The sequence below is a fragment of the Gigantopelta aegis genome, chromosome 13, assembly GCF_016097555.1.
Source record: "Gigantopelta aegis isolate Gae_Host chromosome 13, Gae_host_genome, whole genome shotgun sequence".
NCBI lineage: Eukaryota > Metazoa > Mollusca > Gastropoda > Neomphalida > Peltospiridae > Gigantopelta > Gigantopelta aegis.
The window spans coordinates 772,981-795,574 of record NC_054711.1 but is presented as its reverse complement, the minus strand read 5'-3'; the positions used below and the strand labels follow the sequence as shown (position 1 = coordinate 795,574).

General features: G+C 37.7%; 1 protein-coding gene across 1 annotated transcript in view; it reads left to right on the top strand.

Moving 5' to 3' along the window:
- The first annotated feature begins 1,406 nt into the window (after window positions 1-1,406).
- The window catches only part of LOC121387573 (neurobeachin-like protein 1), a 151,212-nt gene continuing 130,024 nt past the window's right edge, over window positions 1,407-22,594 (top strand). Inside the window, exons 1-10 of the mRNA XM_041518732.1 lie at window positions 1,407-1,412; window positions 3,028-3,146; window positions 4,097-4,170; window positions 9,972-10,054; window positions 11,264-11,443; window positions 12,564-12,672; window positions 13,335-13,441; window positions 14,803-14,886; window positions 18,886-18,984; window positions 21,506-21,749. Of these exons, the coding sequence (XP_041374666.1) occupies window positions 1,407-1,412; window positions 3,028-3,146; window positions 4,097-4,170; window positions 9,972-10,054; window positions 11,264-11,443; window positions 12,564-12,672; window positions 13,335-13,441; window positions 14,803-14,886; window positions 18,886-18,984; window positions 21,506-21,749 (1,105 nt within the window). The remainder of the gene's footprint in view (window positions 1,413-3,027; window positions 3,147-4,096; window positions 4,171-9,971; window positions 10,055-11,263; window positions 11,444-12,563; window positions 12,673-13,334; window positions 13,442-14,802; window positions 14,887-18,885; window positions 18,985-21,505; window positions 21,750-22,594) is intronic.

Below are 22,594 nucleotides of genomic sequence, written 5' to 3'. Positions count from 1 at the left end.
TACATGACATTTTATTTTTGGTAACCTTAAAATTTGTGCGCTGAAATGTTCATGTTAAAAAATAATCAAAATTTATTTGTTTATATTTTATTAATGACATTATTGAATCCACTGTGGGAATAACAACTTGTGGCTGCTATTTTCATTGACGGCTGATATCTAATAAATAAATATTGTCCACTGTGGGAATAACAACTTGTGGCTGCTATTTTCATTGACGGCTGATAGCACTGTTGTTTCATTGACGGCTGATAGCACTGTTGTTTCTGAATATTATCTAATAAATAAATATTGTCCACTGTGGGAATAACAACTTGTGGCTGCTATTTTCATTGACGGCTGATAGCACTGTTGTTTTATTGACGCCTGAATATGATTTAAATTTAATTATAAGTAGTGTCTGTTATTTCTTTTACATTCTGGGCAATTCCACGGTAACGGAATTACGAGTTGGAGAGATATTTCAGGCATTAAACTCAGCTAGTCCACATAAGAAAAATTATCATAATGATGTAACTATGTAATACACTAGTACTGCACTAGTGCTTGTCATGGGCAGAAGTGAGACTCCCTACTGCAAGGTGTAGTGCATGAGTACTTAATTAAAGTTTGGTAACGGAATTACATAAAAACGGACACCATTTTTACGGGCACCGCAAAACATCTACAAACTCTGTGAAGTATGATGAAATAATTATTTATCTTCATGATGGAATGATCTCCTACTGACTTGTGATTAACAAAATAGAAATTATATTACAAATTATCTTTTCATAATTTTTTTGTTCAACATTGAATGCCGGTAACGGAATTACAGCTCTGAATTTACTTTTGAAAAACAATATTTATTTACTTTAAATTTGATTTGCAAATATGTTGCATAATTTTATAAGTTAAATAATAATTCAGTATACTTGTTTTAAGCATTCATATTAATATTTCAAATGATAACTAGTTTCAATATCGGTAACATGTACACGTACATGTATATGAGTGGAGATTTAAACTAGCACTAAACTGTGTACATATTACATAGTAAATGTTTAAAATGTTTGACAGCAATTGAAAAAAATTCTTGAACAGTGACATTGTTAATAACGAAGAGAATTACACCAGGTCAGAGGAACACAGGCCAATTAAAATTATATAAACTGACCGTCAAACATCTAGATTGTATTACGGTAAGTGAAAGATATTATGCCTAATAATAAAATTCCTCATCTATCTGAGGTTATGGTAACATACACGACAAAAATCAAAAAACCAGTATTTTCTTTTTTGGCCAATCAAACATGCCATCTTTCCATTTTAAGAATTTTACTCAGATTAGATTTCCTTGTAAAGACAGCATTAACACTATAAAACAGTTGCTTTCTTTTTGCCCATTATATACATTTAAAAGCATAATGTTGGTAATTAGAATGATACTTTCTATTTTCTGGATATCTTGTCATTTAAATATAAATTATTAAATACATGAACAGTCAATAAATGCCTTTGGATAAAGTAAAATTAAAGTTTGCTTCAAGTAAACATGTTATGTTACATTTCCACTTTCTGGACCCTATATATGTTTAAAGATCTATACAGAGCTTGAAATTGTGGCCTGTAAAAAGTGAAAAGAAGTCTATTTTTAAATCTTGCAAGTGAAAAACATTCACCTGCTAAAATTAACTAAAAATTGCGTCATTTTTCAAAAAACAGATGTACGTACGATCATCTCATCTTGTATTTAGCTGAGGCCGAGCTCATAATTCTATTACATTTTAATTTTATAATGCTCTAAACTACACATCAGAGGTCTTACGTTTCCACACACTGTCCCAAACCCTACATTCACATTGTGCTGTCTTATTTCCAGCAGGCCATTTTTGTTTCACAGCAGGCCATATTTCTTTTGGTCTGCTATTTAAAAAAAATAATAATGGCAGGCCATATTTTGCTTCATATTTCGAGCCCCGATATAATTCTAGTAGGTTTCGATTATAACTTGAATTTTGTCATGGATTTGCAGAAGTTTAGTCATCATAATGAAGTAGTACTGTTTGGTTAAAGTGTATCAGATTTCCTTAATTTCTATATTGTCAATGGATAACATTTATATATGGGTGTTCCGCAAATGCATTTGGAGCCACTACTAGTACTATTACCATATGGATTTTTAAAAAAGATTTTGTATATCTTCCTAATGTTACATCACTTGATGTATTGGTGTATATGGATAAGAGTGTAGCATTTTAGTACTATGTAGGTTTATATTAAAGTGTTTCTTGACACTATATACCAAAGACGGTAACGGAATTACAAACCTATGGTAACGGAATTACATATGTTTACAGCTATATAATTTTACTAATAATGTATGAATTTGAAAGTAAATGTGTCTGATTATGTGCATTAACATATACTCAGAGAATATGAGTTGATTCCTTGATTAAATATATATGAATAATACAATCTAACTTTTTGTTTGTTTTCGGTAACGGAATTACAAACTGATTCTATGTTTTCTAATTTCCCCTAAATCTAAAAAAAAAAGTTTTTTCATTAAAGTGGATTATGAAGTGTAGTACTTTGTTAGTGGTAAAACAAAAACACTAATAAAAAGAATATTACCTTCAATTACATGGCTGCTGTACATAAATTCATAGTGTGTATTACGGAAGTGTCATATTTTTAGTGTGACGGTATCCTCATAAAATAGTTAAGTCTAACACATCCATTTATTTCACAATATTTTACTTACCAGATTTGGATTCTCCAGACAATTTTACATTAAAAACAATCTTAATATATCAGGAATAACATGATTTGATTTTTTCACTCCATGTCCACTTTAGCGTGGAATTGCCCTTCTACATTCTTCTGGGTATGAACCAAAAAAATCATCCGCAAACTTTGTGAGAATGGCTTCGTCAATTCGCACAGTTTGCAGATGATTTTTTTTGTTCATACCCCGATGAATGTAAAAGAAATAAAAGACAATTCTTCAATAGATAAATGTTAATTACCCACTTTCCTTTGCAGTTGTGCCAGGATTTAGACGCAGAATCAAAAGACGTTTTGCTGCAGTTCTTCAAACTAAGTCTTCATTTCTTTGAGTGTCTCTACGACCCATACTTCTTCTGGAGAAAGAAACTAAAATGGTATTATTATGTATTTATAGTAGTAGTGTAACAATATGTGTAGGTTATGATGTGATGCATATATCACTACGTGGTTGTTATGATACGATACATATTTCGATATATTAGTCATGATACGATACATATTGCGATACATGGGTCGTGATACAATACATATCCTGATATGTGGGCTGTGATACAATACATATCCCGATATGTGGGCTGTGATACGATACATGGACTGTGATACAATGCATATCCCAATACGTGAGTCGTGATACAATACATATCCCGATACGTGGGCTGTGATACGATACATATCCCGATATGTGAGTCGTGATACAATACATATCCCAGTAGGTGGGCTGTGATACGATACATATCCCGATACATGGACTGTGATACGATACATATCCTGATACGTGAGTCGTGATACGATACATATCACGATACGTGGATTGTGATACGATAACATATCCCGATACGTGAGTCGTGATGCAATACATATCCCGATACGTGAGTCGTGATACAATACATATCCCGATAACGTGGGCTGTGATACGATACATATCCCGATACGTGGACTGTGATACGATACATATCCCGATATATGAGTCGTGATACGATACATATCCCGACAATTTTTGCTTTATTGTTTCCTTTGATGACATCAAAACGATTGATAAAGTTTTACTTTTTTGATGGTGGAAATACAGACTTTTTTCGTTTAGCTCAATTTTAAGTTCATTTCAATACTTACTTTTTTCGTTTAGCTCAATTTTAAGTTCATTTCAATACTTGTTATAAGAATTAAATTACAAAATATAAATAAACTATTTTTTTTTAATGTTTTAAACTAGATTAATCATAAATGTTACATGTTAAAGTATTTCTTTGTTCACCAAATCATATTATATAGCAGGTGAGACGTATATATTTAGTTTTTTCTCTCAAAAACTGTTTGACTTTAGTTGGCAGATTGATAACACAAGGCTGAAGATTACTCCAGCACTTCTCCACAACGAAGTGGTGCCTTTCTTTCATGGTGAGTGACAGTTAATGTCTTTTGAAACATTCACATAGAGAATACAGCACTTCTCCAGAACGAAGTGGTGCTTTTCTTTCATGGTAAGTGACAGTTAATGTCTTTTGAAACATTCACATAGAGAATACAGCACTTCTCCAGAACGAAGTGGTGCCTTTCTTTCATGGTAAGTGACAGTTAGTGTCTTTTGAAACATTCACATAGAGAATACAGCACTTCTCCACAACGAAGTGGTGCCTTTCTTTAATGGTAAGTGACAGTTAATGTCTTTTGAAACATTCACATAGAGAATACAGCACTTCTCCACAACGAAGTGGTGCCTTTCTTTCATGGTGAGTGACAGTTAATGTCTTTTGAAACATTCACATAGACAATACAGCTCTTCTCCAGAACGAAGTGGTGCCTTTCTTTCATGGTGAGTGACAGTTAATGTCTTTTGAAACATTCACATAGACAATACAGCTCTTCTCCACAACGAAGTGGTGCCTTTCTTTCATGGTGAGTGACAGTTAATGTCTTTTGAAACATTCACATAGAGAATACAGCACTTCTCCACAACGAAGTGGTGCCTTTCTTTCATGGTGAGTGACAGTTAATGTCTTTTGAAACATTCACATAGAGAATACAGCACTTCTACACGACAAAGTGGTGCCTTTCTTTCATGGTAAGTGACAGTTAATGTCTTTTGAAACATTCACATAGAGAATACAGCACTTCTCCACAACGAAGTGGTGCCTTTCTTTCATGGTGAGTGACAGTTAATGTCTTTTGAAACATTCACATAGAGAATACAGCACTTCTACACGACAAAGTGGTGCCTTTCTTTCATGGTAAGTGACAGTTAATGTCTTTTGAAACATTCACATAGAGAATACAGCACTTCTACACAACGAAGTGGTGCCTTTCTTTCATGGTGAGTGACAGTTAATGTCTTTTGAAACATTCACATAGAGAATACAGCACTTCTACACGACAAAGTGGTGCCTTTCTTTCATGGTAAGTGACAGTTAATGTCTTTTGAAACATTCACATAGAGAATACAGCACTTCTACACAACGAAGTGGTGCCTTTCTTTCATGGTGAGTGACAGTTAATGTCTTTTGAAACATTCACATAGAGAATACAGCACTTCTCCACAACGAAGTGGTGCCTTTCTTTCATGGTGAGTGACAGTTAATGTCTTTTGAAACATTCACATAGAGAATACAGCACTTCTACACGACAAAGTGGTGCCTTTCTTTCATGGTGAGTGACAGTTAATGTCTTTTGAAACATTCACATAGAGAATACAGCACTTCTCCACAACGAAGTGGTGCCTTTCTTTCAGTGACAGTTAATGTCTTTTGAAACATTCACATAGAGAATACAGCACTTCTCCACAACAAAGTGGTGCCTTTCTTTCATGGTAAGTGACAGTTAATGTCTTTTGAAACATTCACATAGAGAATACAGCACTTCTCCACAACGAAGTGGTGCCTTTCTTTCATGGTGAGTGACAGTTAATGTCTTTTGAAACATTCACATAGAGAATACAGCACTTCTACACGACAAAGTGGTGCCTTTCTTTCATGGTGAGTGACAGTTAATGTCTTTTGAAACATTCACATAGAGAATACAGCACTTCTACACGACAAAGTGGTGCCTTTCTTTCATGGTAAGTGACAGTTAATGTCTTTTGAAACATTCACATAGAGAATACAGCACTTCTACACGACAAAGTGGTGCCTTTCTTTCATGGTAAGTGACAGTTAATGTCTTTTGAAACATTCATATAGAGAATACAGCACTTCTACACGACAAAGTGGTGCCTTTCTTTCATGGTAAGTGACAGTTAATGTCTTTTGAAACATTCACATAGAGAATACAGCACTTCTACACGACAAAGTGGTGCCTTTCTTTCATGGTAAGTGACAGTTAATGTCTTTTGAAACATTCACATATATAGACAATACAGCACTTCTACACAACGAAGTGGTGCCTTTCTTTCATGGTGAGTGACAGTTAATGTCTTTTGAAACATTCACATAGAGAATACAGCACTTCTCCACAACGAAGTGGTGTCTTTCTTTCATGGTGAGTGACAGTTAATGTCTTTTGAAACATTCATATAGAGAATACAGCACTTCTCCACAACGAAGTGGTGCCTTTCTTTCATGGTGAGTGACAGTTAATGTCTTTTGAAACATTCACATAGAGAATACAGCACTTCTCCAGAACGAAGTGGTGCCTTTCTTTCATGGTAAGTGACAGTTAATGTCTTTTGAAACATTCACATAGAGAATACAGCACTTCTCCACAACGAAGTGGTGCCTTTCTTTCATGGTAAGTGACAGTTAATGTCTTTTGAAACATTCACATAGAGAATACAGCACTTCTACACGACAAAGTGGTGCCTTTCTTTCATGGTAAGTGACAGTTAATGTCTTTTGAAACATTCACATATATAGACAATACAGCACTTCTACACAACGAAGTGGTGCCTTTCTTTCATGGTGAGTGACAGTTAATGTCTTTTGAAACATTCACATAGAGAATACAGCACTTCTCCACAACGAAGTGGTGTCTTTCTTTCATGGTGAGTGACAGTTAATGTCTTTTGAAACATTCATATAGAGAATACAGCACTTCTCCACAACGAAGTGGTGCCTTTCTTTCATGGTGAGTGACAGTTAATGTCTTTTGAAACATTCATATAGAGAATACAGCACTTCTCCACAACGAAGTGGTGCCTTTCTTTCATGGTGAGTGACAGTTAATGTCTTTTGAAACATTCATATAGAGAATACAGCACTTCTCCACAACGAAGTGGTGCCTTTCTTTCATGGTGAGTGACAGTTAATGTCTTTTGAAACATTCATATAGAGAATACAGCACTTCTACACGACAAAGTGGTGCCTTTCTTTCATGGTGAGTGACAGTTAATGTCTTTTGAAACATTCACATAGAGAATACAGCACTTCTACACGACAAAGTGGTGCCTTTCTTTCATGGTGAGTGACAGTTAATGTCTTTTGAAGCATTCACATAGAGAATACAGCACTTCTCCACAGCGAAGTGGTGCTTTTCTTTCATGGTAAGTGACAGTTAATGTCTTTTGAAACATTCACATATATAGACAATACAGCACTTCTACACAACGAAGTGGTGCCTTTCTTTAATGGTGAGTGACAGTTAATGTCTTTTGAAACATTCACATAGACAGTTAATGTCTTTCGAAACATTCACATAGAGAATACAGCACTTCTACACAACGAAGTGGTGCCTTTCTTTCATGGTAAGTGACAGTTAATGTCTTTTGAAACATTCACATAGAGAATACAGCACTTCTCCAGAACGAAGTGGTGCTTTTCTTTCATGGTAAGTGACAGTTAATGTCTTTTGAAACATTCACATATATAGACAATACAGCACTTCTACACAACGAAGTGGTGCCTTTCTTTAATGGTGAGTGACAGTTAATGTCTTTTGAAACATTCACATAGAGAATACAGCACTTCTACACAACGAAGTGGTGCCTTTCTTTCATGGTAAGTGACAGTTAATGTCTTTTGAAACATTCACATAGAGAATACAGCACTTCTACACGACAAAGTGGTGCCTTTCTTTCATGGTAAGTGACAGTTAATGTCTTTTAAAACATTACAGCACTCGACACGTTTTTAATATAGTTAAGGACCATACAGATAATGAGAGAGGAAACCTGCTGCCTGTACGCATTGGGCTACTCTTTCTAACTAGAAGCAAGGGATCTTTTATATGCACCACCCCACAGACTGGATAGTACATACCACAGCATTATTTATATATGTTGGGGAACACTGGCTGGAACAAGAAATAGCTCAATTGACCCACTGACCAGTCCTAGACCAGCCGTGCATCAGGCGAGCACCGTACCACTGGGCTGCATCTCCCGCCTCAACAACACATGGGAATACACAGAGCTAACACCAGGGATGTTGAAGAGGCAAGCACCTTACCACTGGGCTGTGTCTCTCACCCTAACAACACATGGGAATACACAGAGCTAACACCAGGGATGTTGAAGAGGCAAGCACCTTACCACTGGGCTGTGTCTCTCACCCTAACAACACATGGGAATACACAGAGCTAACACCAGGGATGTTGAAGAGGCAAGCACCTTACCACTGGGCTGTGTCTCTCACCCTAACAACACATGGGAATACACAGAGCTAACACCAGGGATGTTGAAGAGGCAAGCACCTTACCACTGGGCTGTGTCTCTCACCCTAACAACACATGGGAATACACAGAGCTAACACCAGGGATGTTGAAGAGGCAAGCACCTTACCACTGGGCTGTGTCTCTCACCCTAACAACACATGGGAATACACAGAGCTAACACCAGGGATGTTGAAGAGGCAAGCACCTTACCACTGGGCTGTGTCTCTCACCCTAACAACACATGGGAATACACAGAGCTAACACCAGGGATGTTGAAGAGGCAAGCACCTTACCACTGGGCTGTGTCTCTCACCCTAACAACACATGGGAATACACAGAGCTAACACCAGGGATGTTGAAGAGGCAAGCACGTTACCACTGGGCTGCATCTCTCACCCTAACAACACATGGGAATACACACAGCTAACACCAGGGATGTTGAAGAGGCAAGCACCTTACCACTGGGCTGTGTCTCCCGCCCCAACAACACATGGGAATACACACAGCTAACACCAGGGATGTTGAAGAGGCAAGCACCTTACCACTGGGCTGCATCTCCCGCCTCAACAACACATGAGAATACACACAGCTAACACCAGGGATGTTGAAGAGGCGAGCACCTTACCACTGGGCTGCATCTCCCGCCTCAACAACACATGGGAATACACACAGCTAACACCAGGGATGTTGAAGAGGCGAGCACCTTACCACTGGGCTGCATCTCCCGCCTCAACAACACATGGGAATACACACAGCTAACACCAGGGATGATGAAGAGGCAAGCACCTTACCACTGGGCTGCATGACCCGCCCCAACAACACATGGGAATACACACAGCTAACACCAGGGATGTTGAAGAGGCAAGCACCTTACCACTGGGCTGCGTCTCCCACCCCAACAACACATGGGAATACACAGAGCTAACACCAGGGATGTTGAAGAGGCAAGCACCTTACCACTGGGCTGTGTCTCCCACCCCAACAACACATGGGAATACACAGAGCTAACACCAGGGATGTTGAAGAGGCAAGCACCTTACCACTGGGCTGCATCTCTCACCCTAACAACACATGGGAATACACACAGCTAACACCAGGGATGTTGAAGAGGCAAGCACCTTACCACTGGGCTGCATCTCCCACCTCAACAACACATGGGAATACACACAGCTAACACCAGGGATGTTGAAGAGACAAGCACCTTACCACTGGGCTGTGTCTCTCACCCTAACAACACATGGGAATACACAGAGCTAACACCAGGGATGTTGAAGAGGCAAGCACCTTACCACTGGGCTGCGTCTCTCACCCTAACAACACATGGGAATACACAGAGCTAACACCAGGGATGTTTAAGAGGCAAGCACCTTACCACTGGGCTGTGTCTCCCACCTGAACAACACATGGGAATACACAGCTAACACCAGGGATGTTGAAGTTTGTTTTGTCTAATGACACCATTTGAACACATTGATTTAATCATCATCGGCTACTGGATGTCAAACATATTGCTATTGTTTTTCAGATTGTTTTCAGAAAGACAAACTGCCGACCGACATACAACTGTTAATTTGTTACATGGTTATTTTTAACATTTATTTTTGTGGGGGTTTTTTCAGATTGTTTTCAGAAAGACAAACTGCCGACCGATATTCAGCTGCGACTATTGCATGTATTTGGAGCCATCATGTCCGGGTCTCAGGTGAGTGGTGGGCAATTTCAGGGAGCATCTATGCTGAGGGTACTGGGGGTGTGCACCCCTGACATTTAGAAGTGCTCCAAAATGCCATTCGCACAGCTGTTTACCTACTAAACAGAACAACAAGGAAATGTCTCCAGAAAGTATATGTATTTTATTCATCTGAAAATAGACCTCTGAGAATTAAAAATGAACATGCAAAAACAAGTCCATTTTAACCAAATAGTGTTACAAAACCAATATTATTACACTACTGGTTATTGATACATGTATTTTACTATTGACACGACGCCACCGAGGCCGGTATAATACGTGTAAGAAACATCAGGTTTTAACCAAATATTGTTACAAAACCAATATTATTACACTACTGATTATTGATACATGTATTTTGGTATTTAGATAATTGACTGTATATTTTAGGATTATTCACTACATATTTCATGATAATTTAATGTATAAATCACTGTATATTTCAGGATAATTCACTGTATATTTTAGTATTATTCACTGCATATTTCAGGATAATTCACTGTATATTTTAGGATTATTCACTACATATTTCAGGATAATTTAATGTATAAATCACTGCATATTTCTTGGATAATTCACTGTATATTTTAGGATTATTCACTACATATTTCAGGATAATTTAATGTATAAATCACTATATTTCAGGATAATTCACTGTATATTTTAGGATAATTCACTGTATATTTTAGGATTATTCACTACATATTTCAGGATAATTTAATGTATAAATCACTGCATATTTCTTGGATAATTCACTGTCACAGTATATTTCAGGATAATTCACTGTATATTTCAGGATAATTCACTGTATATTTCAGGATAATTCACGGCATATTTCAGGATAATTTATTGTATATTTATGGATAATTCACTGTACATTTCAGGATACTTCACTGTATATTATTTAAGAATAATTCACTGTATATTATTTCAGGATAATTCACTGTATATTTCAGGATAATTCACTGTATATTATCTCAGGATAATTCACTGTATACTTCAGGATAATGCACTGTATATTTCAGGATAATACACTGTTTATTTCAGGTTAATTCACTGTCTATTTCAGGATAATGCACTGTATATTTCAGGATAATTCACTGTTTATTACAGGATAATTCACTGTGTATTTCAGGATAATTCACTGTATATTTCAGGATAATTCACTGTATATTTCAGGATAATGCACTGAAGGCAATCACCCCAGCAACTCTCGACATTATGCTCAAAGTTTTGTCTGCAAAGCAGCGCAACGGACCAACAAATGAACAGAGGCAGGAGACGACGTGTTTGAAGGAACTCGTTCTCAAGAGCGTCGTCCGAATGGTGCACGTTATACACGGCTGTAGTCCCGATCAGGTAGAACATCCGGTTTTAAACTGTTGTCCGAATAATGACCATTATACACGGCTGTAGTCCCGATCTGGTACATCATCCAGTTTTAAACTGTCGTCCAAATGGTGCACGTTATACACGGCTGTAGTCCCGATCAGGTACATCATCCGGTTTTAAACTGTTGTCCAAATGGTGCACGTTATACAGGGCTGTAGTCCCGATCAGGTACAACATCTGGTTTTAAACTGTCATCCGAATGGTGCACGTTGTACACGGTTGTAGTCCCAATCAGGTAGAACATACGATTTTACACTGTCGTCCGAATGGTGCACGGTATACATGGCTGTAGTCCCGATCAGGTACAACATCTGGTTTTAAACTCTCATCCGAATGGTGCACGTTATACATGGCTGTAGTCTCGATCAGGTACAACATCCGGTTTTAAACTCTCATCCGAATGGTGCACGCTGTAGTCCCAATCAGGTGGAACATCCAGTTTTAAACTGTTGTCCAAATGGTGCACGTTATACATGGCTGTAGTCCCAATCAGGTACAACATCCGGTTTTAAACTCATCCGAATGGTGCACGTTATACACGGCTGTAGTCCCGATCAGGTACAACATCCGGTTTTAAACTGTCGTCCAAATGGTGCACATTATACACGGCTGTAGTCCCGATCAGGTACAGCATCTGGTTTTAAACTGTCATCCGAATGATGCACGTTATACACGTCTGTAGTCCCGATCAGGTACAGCATCTGGTTTTAAACTGTCATCCGAATGGTGCATGTTATACATGGCTGTAGTCCCGATCAGGTAGAACATCCTGTTTTAAACTGTCATCCGAATGGTGCACATTATACAAGGCTGTAGTCATGATCCGGTGGAAGTTGCCATGGTGATGCTGGTTATAGTATCAGAGAGCTGGTTTAACTTGTACCATATTGTAACAAAAGTTTACTGTTTGTTTTCAGCATCAAGTGGAAGTTGCCAAAACGATACATGGTTATATTAAAACTTATACTATATTCTTAACAACAGGTTACTGTTTGTTTTCATTGTCAGGTGGGGGTTGATAAAATGATATATTGTTATATTATGACTTATACTATATTCTTAACAACAGGTTACTGTTTGTTTTCAGCGTCAGGTGGAGGTTGCCGAGGTGATGGAGGGGTACATGCAAGTGTTGTTGGAGATGGAGCAGAATCCAGACACAGAACCAGGAAACAACATACAGCTGAATATCATAAGTAAGTCTTATAACATACAGCTGAATATCATAAGTAAGTCTTATAACATACAGCTGAATATCATAAGTAAATCTTATAACATACAGCTGACTATCATAAGTAAGTCTTATAACATACAGCTGAATATCATAAGTAAGTATTATAACATAAGCTGACTGTCATAAGTAAGTCTTATAACATACAGCTGAATATCATAAGCAAGTCATAACATACAGCTGACTATCATAAGTAAGTCTTATAACATACAGCTGAATATCATAAGTAAGTCTTATAATATACAGCTGAATATCATAAGTATAAGAACATACTAAAACAACATACAGCTGAATATCATAAGTAAGTCTTATAACATACAGCTGAATATCATAAGTAAGTCTTATAACATACAGCTGAATATCATAAGTAAGTCTTATAACATACAGCTGAATATCATAAGTAAGTCTTATAACATACAGCTGACTATCATAAGTAAGTATAAGAACATACTAAAACAACATGCAGCTGAATGTCATAAATCTTATAACATACTGTAATGTGTTTCCTCTAAGACTATATGTCAGAATTACCAAATGGTTGACATCCAATAGCCGATGATTAATAAATCAATGCGCTCTAGTGGTGTCGTACAAAAAAAGTTGTTTTTGTTTTTGTTTTTTTCCCAGACACGATTAACGAGATGCTGATGTGCCAAGACAGGAGTTCCCTGCAGGTTTTGTTGGTCTCTGGTGGAACATTTGATGCCTTTGTGTCTCTACTACAACAGGCTTTGGTAAGTCTAGCAGTCTACAGCAGATGTTAACAAGTCTCTGGTGGAACATTTGATGCCTTTGTGTCTCTACTACAACAGGCTTTGGTAAGTCTAGCAATCTGCAGCAGATTTTAACAAATCTCTGAAGGAACAGTTGATGCATTTGTGTCTCTACTACAACAGGCTTTGGTAAGTCTAGCGATCTGCAGCAGATTTTAACAAGTGTCTGGAGGAACAGTTGATGTGTTTGTGTCTCTACTACAACAAGCTTTGTTAAGTCTAGCAGTCTACAGCAGATTTTAACAAGTGTGGTGGAACAGTTGATGTGTGTGTGTCTCTACTACAACAGGCTTTGGTAAGTCTAGCGATCTGCAGCAGATTTTAACAAGTCTCTGGAGGAACAGTTGATGGGTTTGTGTCTCTACTACAACAAGCTTTGTTAAGTCTAGCAGTCTACAGCAGATTTTAACAAGTGTCTGGTGGAACAGATGATGTGTTTGTGTCTCTACTACAACAGGCTTTGGTAAGTCTAGCAGTCTACAGCCGTTTTTAACAAGTCTGGTGGAACAGATGATGTGTTTGTGTCTCTACTACAACAGGCTTTGATCTAGTGGTCTGCACACGACACTCACCAGAAAGAGTTGTATAACAGGAAACAGAAGACAACTTAGCTTCCTGTATCTTTAGCTTTTTGTTTTTCTTTTGAAAATCGCTTGAAATTTTGAGTTGAAAAAGTGGTTTTCGGCAAGTATTTTTACTTGACAACCATGGCGGCACGTCACGGTCATTTTCAGGGATCGATTGCTAATTGTGACAACTAATTTAATAATAAATTTGATAGTTTTACCAACAACGAAAATCACCATTTATTGGGATATGAATCATAGTTTGTTTAAAAAAAAAAAAAATCTGGTCAGAAAACCACTGTTATCGGAAATAATAGACATAAATAATGGACAGCTGGCCACAAATGCCGGTAAGTAAATGTGACTTTCTCTTTTTTTTTGCCCAATTTTAGTCAACATTGACTGATTTAAAGTATAAAAATTATAAAAACCCATGAGAATAATACTTACCGATTCAAATATGAACTTTATTTTATGTATTTATAAATTATTTAAGTGAATACATGTGAGTAAAAATTATAAACTTGTACCCACTAAATGTGGTTTTTGTTAAAAATTAATCCAGTAGTCTTAAAGGTTAAACAAAACAAATTTTAACTTTATTCTTGATGGACGTATCATGTACCTCACCGGTACTCTTGTTATATCAAATAATAAGTAAATATTCCAGGACTTGTTTAAAATATTGGCCTTTTTAGTAGAGTGATCTTCTAACAGTGTGCATATTATTTTTAAATTTTTAAAATTGTTTTGCAGTTGACCGGGTTTGAAGCTCAGAAACTCGCAATGTCCGTCATTCACGTGATGCAGGCTATCTTGAGTGGGTCCTCCAAGGCTAAGGTAAGATGTCAACCTTCCTGGTTCACAAAACGTAAACCTAGATTTACATGAACACGTAAATCTACAACTAGACCACGATTTGTTTTACTATTAACAGTACAACAACTTATGTAGTTTGAAGTATACATATTTCATTTTCTTTTGCACTTAAAATGCCTCCATCTTCCATCATGACACAATTTCCGGCATGCAATAGATGCCAAACCGGTAAACGTGTGACAGATATAACTACTAATCAGAGATGTAAACGTGCGACGGGTATAACTACTAATCAGAGAGGTAAACGTGCGACAGGTATAACTACTAATCAGATATAAATTTATGATATTTTGAGGGGTGGGATGTAGCCCATTGGTAAAGCACTCTAGGATTGATCTCTGTCAGTGGACTCATTGGGCTATTTCTTATTCCAGACAATGCACCACAACTGGTATATCAAAGGTGGTGGTATGTGCTACTCTGTGTGTGGGATGATGCATATAAAATATCTCTTGCTGCTAATGGAAAAATGTAGCGGGTTTCCTCTAAGCCTATATGTCAAAATTACCAAACGTTTGACATCCAGTAGCCGATGATCAGTACGAGTCAGAATTACCAAACGTTTGACATCCAGTAGCCGATGATCAATACAAGTCAGAATTACCAAACGTTTGACATCCAGTAGCCGATGATCAATACGAGTCAGAATTACCAAACGTGCTCTAGTGGTGTCATGAAACAAAACAAACTTTAACGTTTTATGGTGTTGCACAAGTCTGCCCGCTGTACACTGCCCGCTGTACACTACATGCCATTAACAAGTCTGCCCGCTGTACACTGCATGCCATTAACAAGTCTGCCTGCTGTACACTACATGCCATTAACAAGTCTGCCCGCTGTACACTGCATGCCATTAACAAGTCTGCCCGCTGTACACTGTATGCCATTAACAAGTCTGCCTGCTGTACACTGTATGCCATTAACAAGTCTGCCTGCTGTACACTGCCCGCTGTACACTACATGCCATTAACAAGTCTGCCCACTGTACACTGCATGCCATTAACAAGTCTGCCCGCTGTACACTGCATGCCATTAACAAGTCTGCCCACTGTACACTACATGCCATTAACAAGTCTGCCCGCTGTACACTGCATGCCATTAACAAGTCTGCCCGCTGTACACTGCATACCATTAACAAGTCTGCCCGCTGTACACTGCCCGCTGTACACTACATGCAGTTAACAAGTCTGCCCGCTGCACACTGCATGCCATTAACAAGTCTGCCCCCTGTACACTGTATGCCATTAACAAGTCTGCCCGCTGTACACTGTATGCTATTAACAAGTCTGCCTGCTGTACACTGTATGCCATTAACAAGTCTGCCTGCTGTACACTGTATGCCATTAACAAGTCTGCCTGCTGTACACTGTATGCCATTAACAAGTCTGCCCGCTGTACACTGTATGTTATTAACAAGTCTGCCCGCTGTACACTGCATGCCATTAACAAGTCTGCCCGCTGTACACTGCATGCCATTAACAAGTCTGGCCGCTGTACACTGTATGCCATTAACAAGTCTGCCTGCTGTACACTGTATGCCATTAACAAGTCTGCCTGCTGTACACTGCCCGCTGTACACTACATGCCATTAACAAGTCTGCCCGCTGTACACTGCATGCCATTAACAAGTCTGCCCACTGTACACTACATGCCATTAACAAGTCTGCCCGCTGTACACTGCATGCCATTAACAAGTCTGCCTGCTGTACACTGCCCGCTGTACACTACATGCCATTAACAAGTCTGCCCGCTGTACACTGCATGCCATTAACAAGTCTGCCCGCTGTACACTGCATACCATTAACAAGTCTGCCCGCTGTACACTGCCCGCTGTACACTACATGCCATTAACAAGTCTGCCCGCTGCACACTGCATGCCATTAACAAGTCTGCCCCCTGTACACTGTATGCCATTAACAAGTCTGCCCGCTGTACACTGTATGCTATTAACAAGTCTGCCTGCTGTACACTGTATGCCATTAACAAGTCTGCCTGCTGTACACTGTATGCCATTAACAAGTCTGCCTGCTGTACACTGTATGCCATTAACAAGTCTGCCCGCTGTACACTGTATGTTATTAACAAGTCTGCCCGCTGTACACTGTATGCTATTAACAAGTCTGCCCGCTGTACACTGCATGCTATTAGGTGAAACCAAATGTAGGGATAACACTTAATATCACTTATCGAGGACACAAAGTGTTTGAGATTTCATTCCTCAACGATCTTCCACACTGATTCTCTTTACTGAATTTTAACATCTTATAATATGTGACAGTTTCTGCTAAAAAGTCTACAGATGATGCATGATCTCAGTTTGCAAAAAACCCCAAAACAATGAAAATTATGTCATGTGAAATTTCAGTGTAGCAAATTTGGGCACCTGTTAGAAAATGTGATCAACATGTAATCATTTAATTATAAAATAAAAAACAAAGTGTGTTTCTGTTGTCGTTTTTTAATTATATTTTAAAGTCACAGACCCTCGTTTCAACCCGTGAAAATGAACACTAACTTTGATTACTCTACAACCTGTAACACATTTGAATAAAGTTACAACAGAATAAAACAAGATTCTGTGATGTTGAAATGGGAAAATGCTGTCTAAAAATAGACTAGAGATTGTCTCCATAACCATTACTTCTCAGAGCTACATAAATTTTTAAAACAGATAAAAATCAACTTCCACTGAGGAGATTCGTACCACGGACTCTCGGTACTGAACTAATAGGGAAATTCCCGCTAGCTATACTGCCAGTAGTAACACTTTATACCAACACTACTACATACTTCCCACTCAAGTGAAGCTATGTGCCGGAGCTGTGGACCCCGGGCTGTCACTGTTACAGTTCTGATTGACTTATAATTGTATTCTTACACGCCCAGTCCCAACGTCAGCTCCATTTATACATGTTCAAGATTCAAATCTTTACATATAGCTATCTATCTATCTATCTATCTATCTACATGTATCTATATATATATATATATATATATATAGATATATATAGATATATATATATATATATATATATATTTATCATATAATATCTTACATTTTCAGTGCATTCAAAGTATGTGATATTTTTCAGATCACATACTTTGAGAATTTGATAACTTTGCAAATTAGATGTAAATTAGTCGAGGTCTCGGCACTAGGTTTATTGACATTTAAGCAAACGTACTTGGGTGACACTCCATGATTGACGTATGCATTCATAGTCATCAAATAAAAACATTTCAATTGGAATTTGACACTGAAAGCTGTCCAGCATTCAGAAAACAAAAAACATTAGGCATAACTTTATTTTGATGTAGGGACATCCAAAATGACGTCATTCGAATTTGACGGCATTTCCATTCAAAAATATACCGCGCCACATATTCTTATGTCATTTGAATATCTAGTAATGGCGAACTGGAATTAAAGTTGCGTGTACAGTTTACAAAAAAACGTATTAAGCTTGAGCTTATATGATAAAGAGATTATTACCCTCGTGTATTTTGGTATCGTCAATATCATATATTAGGAATCATTTTTATTCCTAATATATGATATTGACGATACCGAAAAACACTGGTAATAACCTCTATATATATATATCTATATATTTTTTTTTTTTTTTTTTTTTTTATTATTTTTTTTTTTTAACCAAAATATTATAAAATTAAACCACTGGTTTTAAATAAATGGCCCCCGAAATCAGAGTTCATACTGGAGCAATGTTTGAATTAGCCAGTTTTCACACATGTCCAATATTTTCTTAAGAATGATTGAAATGTGGTTAATTTAAGGACTGTTTTATTGAAGTAAATGTTGTAACCACTTTGTGTACAAATTAGCAGTTGGCTATTTTGACAATGGACAGGGTGAGCTCTGAAAATATTTTGCCAAATTTTCTCCTCTGTACTATTTTGTTGTAAGCATGGTCACATGTGTTTTGTTTAATTTATCCACAGTCGTTGTTCAAAGACAAAGTTGGATATGAGAAATTTGTGGAAGTTTTGAAAAGTCTTGGTCAACCCTCCATGGAACTGCTGAAGTCGCTACTCAGTCTGGTAAGAGTGTGCTGATATACTGATACAACAGAAAGCCTCATTGTATGACCTGTTGCCCTTCATTTTAATACCCTGTGAATGCCCCACTCTTCCCCCCTCATCCCACTCTCCCCTCTCTCCCTCCTCACCACAATGCTGGAGCAGATCCTCAAATTCAGGCAAAAACAATAAGAAATATTTGTGCAAATTGATCTGGCTTTAAACGTTTTCACCATTCATTTCCATCATTTATTTCATTTCAACTTATTTTCATGCTTATATCCAATTAAGGTTCAAGCACACTGTCCTGGGCATGCACCTCAGCTAGTTGTTAGTTGTTAGTTGATTAGTGGTTAGTGATTGAGAAGATGGTGTAGTGGCCTTACACCTACCCATTGATCCCTTAAGAACTCTCTCTGGGTTGGAGCCGGTACCGGGCTGCGAGCCCTGTACCTACCAATTCATCATTTTACCTACAATATTAGTTGTAATCCATGTAAAAAGTGAGTAGTGATTCGTTTGCAGCCCTATATAGCTCTTTGGCAATAATGCTAATATGAATAAATGTTTTATCCATATTTGGGTATATATATTTTTTAAATCAGCCTGTCATCTACAAAATCAGAGACTATTTGCCTGTGCACCGTGTAAATTATTATTCTGGATCTATGAAATTATTTTTAGTGTCCCACCGGTCCAACCTGAGGGGACTATAGGTTTCATCCCCATCCTGTCCATCCGTCCGTCTGTCCATCTCACATATAGTTTTCAGGATGTTTTTTTTTACAATGCCTTGAGATATTGAGCTGAAATTTTGTCAGGGCTACCTCTGGAACTCGCCAAATTCACCAGTTGCAAATTTTGAAAACAGTTGGTGAATATCTTGATTTCTGCAATATTTTAATTTTAATAGACAATTTGGCGAAATGTTTTTCTCACCCAGAGCTAGCCGTGTTTGTGTATAGCTTTATGATGTACTGTTACAGATCAAGTCTCACCCTGAGCTAGCCGTGTTTGTGTATAGCTTTATGATGTACTGTTACAGATCAAGTCTCACCCAGAGCTAGCCGTGTTTGTGTATAGCTTTATGATGTACTGTTACAGATCAAGTCTCACCCAGGGCTAGCCGTGTTTGTGTATAGCTTTATGATGTACTGTTACAGATCAAGTCTCACCCAGGGCTAGCCGTGTTTGTGTATAGCTTTATGATGTACTGTGTATAGCTTTATGATGTACTGTGTATAGCTTTATGATGTACTGTGTATAGCTTTATGATGTACTGTTACAGATCAAGTCTCACCCAGAGCTAGCCGTGTTTGTGTATAGCTTTTTACTGTTACAGATCAAGTTTGAGTTTTATGAATTTCACTCAGTTTTCACAGAGTTGTGGCGTTGAATTTAGGAGATTTGTTGGGCCCATTAGGGGACGTTTATTGCTTTAGCTGTACTCTTAGAATGCTTAGTTTTCTAGGTTCAGGTTGTCGAGGACACGTTTGTTTGTTCATGTTGTTACAGATCAAGGACACGTGTTTGTGTTGCTTTATGATGTCTGTGTTGTCGAGTACTGTGTATGCTTTTGATGTTTGTTTGTCTCACCCAGAGCAGGTGTGTATCTTTTTAAGTACAGATCAAGTTTGTTTTGTTTTGTTTTCAGAGTTGTGGCGTTGAATTTAGGAGATTTGTTGGGCCCATTAGGGGACGTTTATTGCTTTAGCTGTACTCTTAGAATGCTTAGTTTTCTAGGTTCAGGTTGTCGAGGACACGTTTGTTTGTTCATGTTGTTGAGGACACATTTGTTTGTTTGTTCAGGTTGTCGAGTACATGTTTGTTTTGTTTGTTCAGGTTGTCAAGTACATGTTTGTTTTGTTTTGTTCAGGTTATCAAGGATGCGCTTGTTTGTTTTTGTTTGTTCATGTTGTCGAGGACACGTATGTTTTGTTTGTTCACGTTGTCAAGGACATGTTTGTTTTGTTTGTTCAGGTTGTCGAGGACATGTTTGTTTTGTTTGTTCAGGTTGTCGAGGACGTGTTTGTTTTGTTTGTTCAGGTTGTCGAGGACGCGTTTGTTTTGTTTGTTCAGGTTGTCGAGGACGCGCTTGTTTTGTTTGTTCAGGTTGTCGAGGACATGTTTGTTTTGTCTGTTTAGGTTGTCGAGGACATGTTTGTTTTGTTTGTTCAGGTTGTCGATGACATGTTTGTTTTGTTTGTTCAGGTTGTCGAGGACACGTTTGTTTTGTTTGTTCAGGTTGTCGAGGACATGTTTGTTTTGTTTGTTCAGGTTGTCGAGGACATGTTTGTTTTATTTGTTCAGGTTGTCGAGGACACGTTTGTTTTGTTTGTTCAGGTTGTCGAGGACATGATTGTTTTGTTTGTTCAGGTTGTCGAGTATACGTTTGTTTTGTTTGTTCAGGTTGTCGAGGACATGTTTGTTTTGTTTGTTCAGGTTGTCGAGGACATGTTTGTTTTGTTTGTTCAGGTTGTCGAGGACATGTTTATTTTGTTTGTTCAGGTTGTCGAGTATACATTTGTTTTTGTTTGTTCAGGTTGTCGAGGACGCGTTTGTCGAGAAGGAGGAACACGTCGTCCACAACACACAGGCTGCTCTGATGCTGCTGCAGTGGCTGCCCGACATCCAGTCACATGACCTCCAGATCTGGTTATCGCAGAGCCTGCGCTCGCTGTGTGGAGCCGGATACCGCAACCGGATGAAGTGCTGCAGTGAAGGCATGATCAGCACCATCTTGGTCGTTCTGGAACGAGCCAAACAGATCAACTCAACGGCCATCGGTAGGAGCTATGGCATGCAATTTTATACATTTGTGACCATTATGCATTGATAAAATCACACAAAAAGATAAATAGTTCTTATTGAACATATTATATGTTTATATGTTTTATTGTTTTAGAATAGAGCTATCTTATATGTTTAAAGTACATATTGTGACCATTGCACATTGATAAAATCACACAAAAAAGACAAATAGTTCATAATCTTGAACTGTTAGTTTGACTGTTTTATGCATAGTGCTATGCTATATGTTTAAAGTACATATTGTGACCATTGCACATTGATAAAATCACACAAAAAGACAAATAGTTCATAATCTTGAACTGTTAGTTTGACTGTTTTATACATAGTGCTATGCTATTTGTTTAAAGTGTGTATTGTGTGAATCTGTGAATCCGCTGTAAATCTTTTCCATATACCTAGATAGAAATTCATGGAATTGACGACTATTTTGCCAAATACTCATTTGGCTATGCATTGTATAGAGATACGGCCTTGGTCACGTATTACGGTTTTATTGTTCAGATTCATGTAAAACGGACATGAAAAAGGCACACATGGAAACGTTTTATACATATTGCTATACTGCAGTACAGTGTACATTTATTTACAGTTAAAAGTTTGTTTTGTTTAATGACACCACTAGAGCACATTTATTTATTAATCATCATCTAATAGATATATATTTCAGTTCCAAAATGGTCGTCAATGCAACTAAAATATTGGCGTGGCGACTGATTGAATTTATTATCATCACCGTCACATTTACGTATTAAATTATTTGGCATGTGCATTTAGAGTCCTAACAACGAAAACCAATGAAATTTGTTGACATCATTGTGCA